The sequence below is a fragment of the Plasmodium relictum genome, assembly GCF_900005765.1.
Source record: "Plasmodium relictum strain SGS1 genome assembly, chromosome: 11".
Taxonomy (NCBI): Eukaryota; Apicomplexa; class Aconoidasida; order Haemosporida; family Plasmodiidae; genus Plasmodium; species Plasmodium relictum.
Window position 1 is genome coordinate 537,588 of NC_041689.1, and position 13,966 is coordinate 551,553.

At 20.6% G+C, this 13,966-nt stretch overlaps 1 protein-coding gene across 1 annotated transcript; it reads right to left on the bottom strand.

Annotated features, from left to right (window-relative positions):
* Positions 1 to 475: 475 nt before the first annotated feature.
* ARK3 (serine/threonine protein kinase, putative) lies at positions 476 to 12,244 on the bottom strand (the record flags this gene model as incomplete). The annotated part of the gene is made up of 1 exon (XM_028677401.1): positions 476 to 12,244. The coding sequence occupies one exon, from the start codon at positions 12,242 to 12,244 to the stop codon at positions 476 to 478; it is 11,769 nt and encodes a 3,922-aa protein (XP_028533794.1).
* Positions 12,245 to 13,966: the final 1,722 nt, after the last annotated feature.

Genomic DNA, 13,966 nt, shown 5'->3' on the forward strand with positions numbered 1-13,966 from the left:
AAATTTTTTTTTCATTTTTTTTTTTTAAATTCATAAAATTCGATGAGTATCTATGTTTATAAAATAGATATTTAGAAAAAATGTAATGATAATATGTCTAAATCTTGAAGTAATTTTATTTTTTTTTACTTAATAACTTATGTTACTAAAATGGCATTTGTAATAAAATACATATTTTCCAAAAAAAAATTCTTGTAACAACAATTTTAAATATATTATTTAAATAGTTAAATGAAAATATTTTAAATTTAGTTTTTTTTTTTTTTTTTTGATTTTAACCATAAAAAAAGGCAAATATAAATAATTATATTTAAAATTTTAAAACTTAATATTTGAATATATATATATATACATACATGGAAAGTTAAATAATTTTTGTCTATTTTTAATTTTCTATTTTTAAAAATCTAGGTCTTGCTTAGAAAAGTATACATATTAATATAATCAAATAATTTTTCTGTTCGATTTCGTACGTTTATTTTATGACATGTAATGAAGAATTAAGAAAAAATTCTTTTCCATGTTTATTTATAGCAATTCTTATTTTTTTTTTTTCTGTATTATAATTATTATTCATTTCTTCATCTTTATGATTAATTGAATTATATTTCTCATTACCATCATATGAATAATTTTCACAATTTTGTCTAATGGAATTTGTGCTTAAAATACGAACTGCTTTATTTTTTTCTTCACAAAATGAGTGCTCTTTTTCTTTAAAAATATCGCTATTATTATATAATTGTTTTTTTTCTGAATTATTATATATGTGACTTTCTAATGTGTTATGGGAAACATTTATATTATTTGGTATACTTAATCTATCTTTTTCTTTTATACATCTAGGATTATAAGAATTAAGAAATTTAACAATTAAACCTTTATTTAACATATCCATATTATAATTATTGTGATTATAATTATTTTTTTCATGATTTCCTACAACAGTTTTTCTACTCTCTTGTTCTATCTTATCATGATGAAAACAGATAGAGTTTTTTATGTTTTTATTGTAACTGCTTTTTGGAATATTATTGTTTTTATTATTTAGTGCATGCGGATTTATATTGCAGTTCATCATATTAGAATTTGATGGACTTTTTTTTATGTCGTTTGACTTTAATAATTTATTCTTTGCTAATTTGAATATTGTAGATAATTTTGTATTAATATTTGTTTCACTTACATTTCCTTTTAATTCTTCTACATTGTAATTGTTTATTTTATTTGCTTTTCTTATATAATTACCATAGTATAATTTTGTATTTTCCTTTTTTTCTTTATTTTTATGTGAATTGGAACTATTATTTAAACAATTTTGTATAGAATAGGGTAATGCATACCTATTAGTATTGTACTCATCAATATTAGTATTCAAATATTTATTCATCTGTAGTTCATACTTATTTTGTTCATTTTTTATATTATTCTTAATGTTATTATGTAAATGAATTTCATTGTTATTTGAACTTTTGTAAAAACTAGGTAAATTAACTCTTTTTTCCTGTGTATTTTTTGCGTTAGTGTTGCTATTTATAAAACCAGTTTCAGATCCTACTGAATTTATATGACGGATATTCATTATTTTGCTACATGTATGATTTCTTTTGATTGCACCGTTATTTTCCCCTATATTCACACTTGAAATTTGATCAGATAAATTATTTAAATAAATATTATTTGTTTTATATCCTTCGTTAATATATATTTCATTCCGACTTTTTGTATTAGATGTATTAGTGTCTCCTTTTTTGGTATTCATATGATATGATTTGTCAAATTTACTTATATATTTATTATTTTCATTGTCTATATTAAATGGTGCATTATTATTATTATTATTATTATTTCTCTTAATATAACATATCTTATTGTTATAATTCATGACACTGTTAATGTTAATTTTATTCAAATCGTTAGAAATAGAGTTATCTAAATAACAATTTTTCATTAGTGTGCCTTCCCTGTTATAAAAATGATTATTTTTATACATTAATTTATTATTCTCACCTATGATTAAATTTGCCTTTTCTTTGTTATAATTAATTTTTTCTTTTTCATCAAGATTCTTAACTTTCGAATTAAATCCATCTTTTTGGCAATTTCTCATTGTACATTTATTATTATTACATAAAATTGTGTTATATTTATCACCATTAAAATTAACTTGCTTATTACAAGTATCATTTTCGTAAAAATTTTTAATATTATAATTATCACTGATATTTTTTGTGTCAATATTATTATAGTGGCTACTAGAAACATATGTAACACTACCCTTGTCAATATTATGAGTAACATAATCATTATAGTTGTTATTAATATTATTTTTATTATAGTTATTCATACTGTCATAAATTTGTTTCTTATTTAAACTTAGCAATTTATTTTGAAGTTCTTCTTCATATTTTGTATTGGAATTGGTTTTAAAGAATGAAGTTTTCATTTTCTTAACAGATTCAGTTTTTCCAAAAGAATTTTTGTTAAATGTTTTTATTTTATTATTTTTATCATTAACCAACCTTCTAGTTACTGGTAGAGAGTTAAGCCTTTTACATAGAATTACATCCTTATTTTTTGAATCGTAATTATTAATTAAATTATCTTTTTTTTTCATTTTATCTTTTAATGTAATAGAATTACTTGTATTAAAATTTAAGTTATATAAAGCATTATTTGATTTAAAAGGAACTTTTGCGCTCTTTGCTCTTCTATTGTTTTCGCCGTTTTCATTCAATTTAATCTTTTCTCCATCAGTAAGAACATTTCCTTCATTTTTTGATTTCTTATATATATTTGTGTTAATCTTACTTTTTACATTAGAAAAATTCATTTTTCTATGTAAGGAATTATTTTTGTACATAATATTACTTCTTACATTTTTATTTTTTATCTTTGTTTCTTCCGTTTTGATATTTTCATTTTTATCTTCAAGTTTGCTTACCTCATTTTCACTTTTCTTTTTCTTTTTTTGTTCTTCACTTTTTTGAAACTTATCCAGTTCACATTTCTCGTTTTTCTCTACAGATGTAAAGGATAATGATACATCACTTTCTGATGATGAAAAAGTAAAATACTTAATAGATTCACTTTTACTTCTAGATAAAGTTTTTGCCTGTTTATTTTTTTTTTGTGTTTCTAAAATCATGTTATCCCCACATTTTTGTAAACCAGTTGATATTTTTCTTAATTTTAACTCATTATAATTTTTTTGGTTGCTAAACTTTTTAGAATTTGAGCTAAATGAAAATTCACTTACAGATCTCTTTCCTTCATTTACATCAGTATCAATATTTATTTTTTGATAAATTTGTTCATTCTTACTATATAAAGAATTAGATTCACTACTATACAAATCCATATTTATGTATCTATTTTCACCTTTTTCATTTTCTATGGTACATAATATATTGTCATTTTTATTTTTTATTTTTTCTATTTTATTTTTTAAATATTGTTTTACTTTTGAATTCTTCAAATCCTTTTCAAGTATCACTTTTTTATTTTTTTGCATAAAATTATTATTATTTTTAATTATATCTTTTGAAGGAGTATTTATTCTTAATGCTTTATCTTTTATATTCATCGTTGGAATAGATTTATTCCCATGAACTAGAGAATTTTCATATTTATTATTACAAAATTTACTTTGATTTTTTATAGTATTTGGTATATTTTCTTTTAAATTTTTTTCTCTAATAAAACACTCTTTTGTATTACTATTATCATCTTTTTTTTTACTTGAAGGACAATTATTTCTTATATCAATATTATTATTCACTTTTTCACTGAATGTATTCTTTACCTTCGTTAAACTTTCCATGTTTCTTAATGGCACACTTCTATTTTTTTTAATTTTATTATCATGTGTCTTTTTATTTTTTTCCATATGAAAACATATTGTTTTGCCTTTATTAAATAATATATTATAATCATTCTTAATTGAAATTCTATTTTTTTGTAATACTGATTCATTAATTTTGCATTTTATGTTTTTTAATTTAGTATCTTCTACATTTTTAAATGTACATAAATCATTTTTTTTTTCCATATTAAGAATTACCTCATCATTGATTAAATCCAGTTTGTCTTTTTCTAATTTTTTTGAGGCATCTTTGTTAATATTATTGTTTATCAATTCATTGCATTTTTCATTTTTTTCATTAAGTAAATCCAAAAAGTTATTCATTTTATTTTTTTGTATATCTGATTCTTTTTCTAAAACATTTCTTGTAGATAAATTAGTGTTCATTGATGTATTTCTTTTGGTTATAATAACGGAATCATCTTTAATCTCATTTTTATTATTTCGTTTATTTTTTAGAGCTATATAATCATCCTTTTTCTGTAATTTATTTTTTTCTATTTCATTTTTTTTTGTATTCATCTCTAGAGTAGATGCACTTTTCATTAGATTTTTGTTGGTACTCTCTTTGTTCATATTTCCAATAGTACTAATCTGTTTGCTTCCTTTTTCATCTAAATTATTTTCTCTCTTTTTTCTTTTTTTATCATCAAGAGAGTTACTTAATTTGTTTTTGTGTATTCTTGATATTAATTCTAAGTTCGATATTTTGTAACAAATATTCCTCTTTGAACCTGAATTATTCTTTTGAGTACTTGCTTTACTGTTATCAGTAATTTTCGATGCATTACCACTTTCAGTTTCACTTTGAGATGCCATGAATGTTACTTTATTATCAAAACATAATACATCAAATGGATTTATGTTTTTTTCTTTATTTTTCATTTTTTTGTCATTATGAGCATTTGTATTTTTATATTTATCATAATCTAGCTTATTTTTATGTTTACTAGAATATTTTATATTTCTATAATTTTCTCCATCGTTCTTTAAAGGATTATTATTATCTAAATTAATTTTATTTCTCTTATATTTTATATAAAATTGTTTATCATTTGAATAATCTGAATTAGATGAACTTAGTGAATATTCATTCATATAGCAATATTTTTCCTTATCTTTTTCACAAATAAAATCACCATTTTCACTATTACTAGAATGAAAATTTTTCGTATTAGGAGCAAAAAAATCTGGTGTTATTCTTGATTTTATATTTAAATTATTATCATGAACAATTTTTTCCTTTAATTCTAAAAATGTTTTCTCTTTTTTTTCTATATATACAGTATGACTGGGATCGTTTGTTATCTTCTTCTTAAAAGTAGCTAATTTATCACCCAAACACTTTTCATCTTTTAATTTATTATATAAATTATTCTCCATTTTTAAAATATTATTATTTAATAATGTTTTCTTGTTCTTACATATCTCACTTTTATATGTTTCTTTAGTACAACAAAAATCATTTAATTTTGTATTTTTTATGTTACTTTGATCAGAAAAACCTTTATTTATTGCATTAATATAATTATTATCAACTTCCTTATCACTATCACTATAACTTATTTCAGAATTCCTATTATATTCTAGGTAATTATTGATGCATCTTTCTTTATTTTTACTAATATTATCACTATATTCGACGTACTTACTAGTATGGTCACCGTTGTTATTCATATTATTAGAGTATTCTTTAAAACTATTTTGGATACTATTGTTGTTACAATTATTTATCTTTATTTTGTTTTTTTCATTGCATTTCTTTTTATTTTCAAAATCAATATTATCGTTCCCATCCACTATTTTATTATTTTCGCTTGTTATATTTTCCATAGTTTCAACATCACTTACCAATTTTTTATTTTTTATATTTTGATATAATTCATTTATTTTATCTATGTATTTATCATACAAACTACTTTCCTCTGTTATTATTACATCATCATTTCTTGTTTCTGTAATTAAAAAAATATTATCTTCTGAATTCTTTTCACTTTTCAGAATTGACTTACTTTCATTCAATGTGCTTTCTTCACCATTTTCATTTCTTCTAGTTAAGTCCTGTTTATGATATTTACCAATTATTGTTTTCCCTAAAATTGTTTCTACCTCTTTTTTAATAGAGGAATCTATATTTTCAACATAACTATTTTTTTTTATTTTATTTTGTATTTTTTCTGAAGTACATCTAGACTTCATTGTAGCTTTATTGTTTAGTTCATTAAAATTTTTTTCATTCTCATAGTTCTTTTTTGTGCTTTTATATATAGATATATTACTATTAAAATTATTAATTTTATTACTTTCATCATTTATTTCTTTAATGTGTTTTGATGCTTTTACATCTAAAATTTTGCTTTTTAATTTTTCCGTACTACAATGTTTTATATTATATCTTTTTTCTAACATAATATTATTTAGTTTTTCAACATTTTCTGATTTATCATGTAAAAATGAATCTCTCAATTCTAAATTTATCTTCCTAGAATTACTTTCATTTATTATTTCTCCTATCTTTTTTTTAAGAACATTAATTGGAATATAAGATTCATCTATCTCACTTAATTCTTCATTTTTAGAACTTGATTTATAATTTACATCTATTGAAGAATTATCAAAATTTTTATTATTTTCATTCCTTTCTTCACTTTCTATATGCGTAAAAATTTTACAAATATCATTATTTTCTTTATTTGTTGTAGAAACATCTTTATTACAATCATTTACTATATGAACATCATAATTTGTATTTTTTGATTTCTCCGTTGTTAATTCGTTGTTTTCAGTTTCCATTTCTAATTTTTTTTCGCAAAGAGATTTTTTTTTGGTATCTAAAGTTTGAGATAATGATGATAAACATGATATTGAAATATTTTTAATAGGGTAATTTTTATCATCATAATAATCTAAATTTTTATTTTCAATTAGGGTATCGTCAAGTTTTTCCAGTAATCTTGATTCTTTTTCATCATTGTATAATTTTTTACTTAGATCATTAGAAATATTTTCCAAATTTTTGATATTTGAAATGTTTTGAGAGTCTAATGCTTCTTTCATATCATTTTTTTTTACTTCTTTTTTTTTATTATCTTGTATTTGAGAAGTACAAATATCCTCATTTTTCTTGGTATATTCTCCTAATTTATTATTTATATAACTATATTTTGTATTTTTTTCTATTATGTTTGAATCAACACTTTTGCTATTTAATTCTCTTAAATGAATGCTATTATTATTATTCATTACAATAGAACTGTTATTAGTATTATTACTTTTTGAAATAACTTCTTCATTGTTTATTTGTAGTGATTCACTAATATTAATAGGATAATGAGACTTCTCATTTTCCATGTTAATTTCTTTTTCTTTAGAATTCACATCAATTTTTAAATTATTAGAATAAATTTCATTATATTTTAATTCTTCGTTAATTATATTTTCATTATTTATTAAATCTTTATCTTTGTTATTTATTAAATATTTTTCTTCAATCACTGTAATTTCTTTTTCATTATTTACTAAATCATTATTTTTATTCATTTTTAAAGCATCTTTTTTTGTCTCTTCATTTACGTTTTGAGATATAGATTCTTTGTCATTATAATTTTCTTTTGGAATATTTTCGTTAATTTCTTGTTCATGATTCATTTTATTTTCCTTAAAGTATTTATCTACCAATATTTCATTTTTTATATTAAGTGGATGGTCACTAAAATAAGAAATGAAACTATCTGAATGACGTTCACTAATCGAATCAGAACTGCAAATTTTTTCTTCGTTCATATAATAATCTTCTAGATCTAAATAATCTGCTAATTTTTTTTGAGTTTCTAAAATTAGAAAATCAATGTTCTCTTTTGTCTGATTAGTGGAATTTGTTTCTATTTCATTTATATTTTTATTTATGTTATAATTTAAAGATGCATTGAGGCTGCTTTTTATAAAACATTCTGCTTGTATTAAGGTACTTATAAAATTAAAATTTATTCCCTCTTCATTTATATTTGGTTTTATATTTTTCTTTTTTTTTAAATCTTTTTGAAAAGCCATTTTCCACATTTCTTGCATCCAAGGATCTGATGATAATTCGCACAACTTTATCCTTTTATTTACATCTACTACTAATGCCTTTTTTATTAAATTTATAGCTAGAGGATTAACAAAGTCTGGAAATTTTAAATCACAAGAAAAAATAGATTCCACAATTTGAGTTTTTGTACCATCAAAGGGAACATCTCCTACTAACATTTCATATAATAAAACCCCAAGAGACCATATATCAGATCTCCAGTCATATCCATTCCCACTTGTAATTTCAGGAGAGAAATAAACAAGGGTTCCACATAAAGAAGAGTGGCTTTTTTTACCTAATATCATTGCAGATAAACCAAAATCAGATAGTTTTGCATTATCCTTATGATCTACTAAAACATTTTCCATTTTTATATCTCGGTGAAATATACCCATTTGATTTAAGTAATATAATCCATTAACTATATGACAAAAATATTTGTATGCTAATTCATCAGGAATTATTCTTTTTTTAAAATTTTTAGATATAGAATAAATACTACCCTTTGAACAAAATTCCAATATATGATATATGTATTGATCATCTTGCATACATCCATACATTTTTATTATATTTACATGACTTAATACTGAATGATATTTAGCCTCCAAATATGCTTGCCCTGCTGCTTGAGATTTTATTATATGTTCTTTTGATATTTTTTTTATAGCATAATATTTAGAACCTGTTAAAAATCTCATTTTTGTAACAATTCCGAAGCCCCCTTCTCCAATGTTTCCTGCATCGGAAAAAATTTCTTCTTCTTTTTGAAACAAATTAATATTTAAATCCCCTTCATATTTTATGAATGTATCATCCAACAAAGAATTAAAATTTAAAGATTCAAGATATTCTTCAAAGTTTGTTTCATTCCATAAGTGATTGGGGTAAGATACGCAAAGAATAGATTCAAGAAATTTTTCTTGCATATATTTTAATTTTTGCTTCCACTTCATTTTTTCATCTAATGTATTATTTACATATGATGGATCTAGGCAGTATATAATCTTATCAATAAGATTTTTTTCCTTTTCAAAATTAGGACTCGTTAAAATATTATACTTATGTTCTAATTTGTCATCTAAATACTTTTCTCTTCTACTACATTTATTTTTTAATAAATCAATGAATAATAAATTTTTATTTTTGGAAAATAAAAAGTCGTAGTATCGATTTTTTTCTTCTACACTGTTATGATCATCATTATTTTTCTCTCTTATAGTTCTGCAGTTCGTATTTATACCATTTTCTATATTTGATATATCAAAAACATCTATTTTATTTTCCAAATCATCTTTTTTTTTTTCACTATTTTTTTTTTTTTTAACTTCATCTTTGTATTCATTTGTACAGAAAGCATCCTTTATATGTTTATTTGTAGCATTTTCATCAGAGTTGCTCACAAATATATCATCATCAAATTGGTCTATAGAACTGGAAGAAATTTCATATTCTTTTTCAGATAATTCTGTATTCACTGATTTCATCATTTTTGAGAAATTAAGAAAATTTTTTTTTGATGTATTAGCATAACATAAATCAAATTCATCTTTTTCTGAGATTTTATATAATGAATTAGATGACACTAAAAACCCTTCTTTTTTAAAATATAATTCCAGTTCTTTTTCTAACTCTTTTTCATTTATACTTACATTATCATTTTTTATATACAAAAAGTTACTTCCTGTTTCATTTGTATCATAATTACCGTTATCCAGTTCTTGAACTTTATTACTTCCCCCTAATGAATTTCCTTCTATTTCATTATGAATTTCTTGGTCTGTATACTTTTTTTTTAATTGTTCTTGTTCCTCTATATTTTCTCCTCTTAACTGATTTTGTTCAATTTCTTCATTTTTTGTTTGTTCTTTCAAATCTTTTAAGGTTTCTGTTTGTGTATCTGTTTTTTGCTCATTCATGTCTTTTTTTTCTCTATTTTTCATTTTTTCTTCTATTATAGATTGTGTAACTTGGTTTTTTTTTTTCTTTTCGTCTTCAAGAATTTGTTCTTTTTTATCCTTTATAACATCCATTATATTTTCAACATCAAATTTACTCCATTCACTCAGACCATTTTTTTTATTTCTTTCTTTATCAATAATTTTTTCATTTTTTATGTTTTCATCTTTACTCTTTATTGCGTTATTTTTTTTTTCTTCTCTTTTTTCAAAATTATGTTTATTTGTGCTTATATATTTTAAATCATTAGAATAATTATTTTCTTGTTGTTCTATATATTGTTTTTTAAGCAAATTTTCTTTTAACATTTGATCTTGCAAAGAATCCAAAGTAATTATTTGTGTGTTCTCTGTATTTAGAATATAACTATTATCAGTATTTACTTCGCATTTTTTATTATCATATAGTTCTTCATTTTCATTTCCCTTTTCTTTTTTTAGATTATCTTTTTCTAAATTGTTCATACTTTTTTTTTCATCATTTACATTGTTAGGTATAACTAAGCTATCATTGGAAGTTTTTTCATTTATATAGGAACTACAATTATTATTAACATTTTGTATTGTAGAACTTGTTTTATCTTCTAAAAAAGGAGAATATTTATTTGAATTTTCCTTTTTATTTGTTTCACTGATAATGCTATCACTATATTTTTTTGGAAACGGTAAATTATTTATTACCATTTTTTCCCTATGGAAACCGTTTTGAAAATTGCAACTAATTTCCGCTACATTTTCTATCTTATTTTTTGGAAATTGCAAATTATTAGACTCTTTTTTTTCTTCATATAAGTTAATATTTGTTGTAAATTTTTCATTTTTATATATTTTATTATCCTCTTTATTTTTAAACATGACAGAATAATTTGAATTTTTTTTTTCAGAAGTTGATAAATGAGTGCAATGTGGTAAAACTATAGATGAGTATAGTTTATTTAAATGATTTATCTTTTTTGTGTCTTTAAGATTATTACTTATTAAATGATCTACATGAATTTGACATTTTTCATAATTATTATAAAATATATGTTGTAAATTATTTTTTTCTAATGAATCATCTCTTGAATTACCAATTTGGTCTTTTACTTGCACTGTATATAGTATTTTGCTTGGTTCTTTATAGTACTTATTTATATTTTTTAATGACGCGTTATTGCTCATTTTCGTAATTATTTCTGACTCTTTTATATGTTCATCATTACATCTTTGTGAGCTGCAACTCATTTTATTATTTTGAAAGTTGAGAATACTTTTTGTTGTTTTTTCAATATTGGAAACATTTTTATTTTTTATAGATGTATCATTTCCTTCATAAAAGTGTACATTATTTATATTATTTTGATTTTCTAATATTTTTATATTATATTTATCAAAATGATTTACAACGTTTTTGCTATGTATTTCATGAAATGCATTTGGACGCGTCACATGATTTTTAGAGTAGTCTACAATAGCATAATCTTTACAATTTTTATCTATACTTTTTATATTTATTTTATCAAAATAATTATGAGTGCAATTATGATTAATAAAATGTTCACATGAATCCCTATTTTTTTCCATGTCATTATTCTTATAACAAGTGATTTTATTATATAAAAATTGATTATTATTACTGTTCAAATGAGTTAACAAAGTAATATTATTATTCTCATTATCTTTTTTATCAAGATAATTTGCAAGAATACCTTTGTTGTTTGTAGTAGAATTATTAATAATATTTAAATTATTTTCATCTGATTTAACATAATTTATATTTATTGATTTATTTGTTTTGTAGTTTATTAATTTCGCATTATTAAGAGGAGAGTTATTAAAGCATTTATTGCCTTCTATTTCAATTAAATTATTATTTTTTTCTATTACATTATTATTTGAATTATTTGTATCATTAGCCATAATTAACTTATTTTTACAATACTTCAAATTTTCATATTTTAACATATTAATATCTTCGTTTTCAACAAAATTATTTGATAAATATATTGGCTTAGTACATGTATTATTATTAATCTTATTGTTATATACATTATAACATCTATCATAATCATTAATACATTCATTATTACAATTATTATTATTTATATATTGTTCTTTTATTTCCATCTCTTTATTTAGATTTGTTTCATAAGACATTTCTTTACTAGTATTCTTATCTAGAACAAAAATATTTTTTTTATTATTTGACACATCATTATATTCTAAATTGTTTGCAATATAATTATTATTTACGTTAAATTTATCCTCATGAATACTCTGACATAAACAAATATTTTGTGCTTTCTTTATTTGACTAATATTTTTTTGAATCTTATCTAGATAATACTCTTGCATATTTATACCTTGCATATTTCTATAATTTATGCTTGTTACTATTTTAATGATCTTCTATAAATAACATTATTTAATTAAGCATAAATTATTCTTTTGAATTATTCTCTACAATAAAGTTAGTATTACATAATTGAAATTAAATAAAAAAAAAGATATAATTTTACTTTTTTTTAAAAACTAATCTTAATATGTATCATTAAAAAACAAATTTATATCATAAAGTAAAAATTTTAATATAAATTGTAAAAAAATATATATATAATAAAAGGAAATTAACTAATTAATTTTGACATAATAATTAGACAAACACAAATAATTTATAATTCATAATGAAGACAACAAAATAATAAAATTAAATATATACAAGTTAATTTTATAAAACTTTTAATGAATAGTATGTGAAAATTTATAAAAATGATAATACAATATTTATATTAAATTCATTTAGAAATATTAGTGATAAAGAATATATATTTATGTTTTTTTTTTTTTTTTGTGAATTCTCACATACATACATATATATATTAGTTTAAAAAATAAATGACAAATAAAAATGTAAAGTGCCCTTTTTTAAAAAAAAATATTAATTAAACATTTTGTAGATCTAAAATTTATTTTATTTATAATATATTTAGATACAACAGTTTCGTTCTAATATTAAAGGTATATATAAAAAAAAAGAGAAATATATTACACAATTTTCTTATTTTTTCTTATTTTTATCTCTTAAAAAAAAAAAAAAAGATATCCTATTTTGTTGTATTTCAATTTATACATTAAAACTCCAGAATTATGTTTATAAAAAATACTTATGAGTGCTCTACATATAGAAACCTTTTAAAAAAAAGTAAAATAAAAAAAATAATTTTTTTTACATATTGTAGATATTTCTGTGCGAAGCTATTAAAAAGTAAGAATTTATTAAATATTTATTTATTTTATTTTATTTTTTATTTTTTTTTTTTTTTTTTTTTTGCAGATATCATAAACTTTTCCATATATACATTGAATTTTAAGCCTTTTTTTTTTTTTTAAAGAAAACTGTAAATTTTCTTGTGTGCATAATTATAAATAGCTTAAAAAAAAAAAAAATATGTTAATATAAATTTTAAAATTTTTAAGATAACGAGAATCTTGAAACAGAAACGGTAAAATATTCCAAAATGAAATGAGAAAATGCATAAATAATCTATTATTTTAATCTTTAATAAAATATATAGTATACATTATATAATTCTTTATTTAGTTATTTTTTTGTTTTTTAAATAGTACGCAAAATTGTGCATGAATGTGCACATTTTAGTATTTATTATATTATTAAATAATATATTTTATGCTATAAACTTATATGTTGTATACTTCATAAGTTTATTTTTTATAAATTAATTTTAATGGTGTATCCTTTATTAAAAGACTTCTCTTTGAATAAAATTTAATTCTACAAAACAAGTGGTTACAAAAATAAATATTATATATATATGGGGATTTAAATTATAATTTGTCTAATTTATTGTAATTAAGCTCTCTTTACGGATTGCTGTTTTTTTTCTTAGTATTTTTCTTATTTAAATATAAAAGAATTGTAAGAAAATAAAAGAAGTGCGATTTTTAAATGTTTTTTTTTTCTTTTATATATGTGACTTTTTTTTTAAATTATTAATAAAAATTGTTTTTAATTATGTTATAAAATGTTTTGTTTTTTTTTTTTCTTTATATTTCAAAAAATATTCATATATA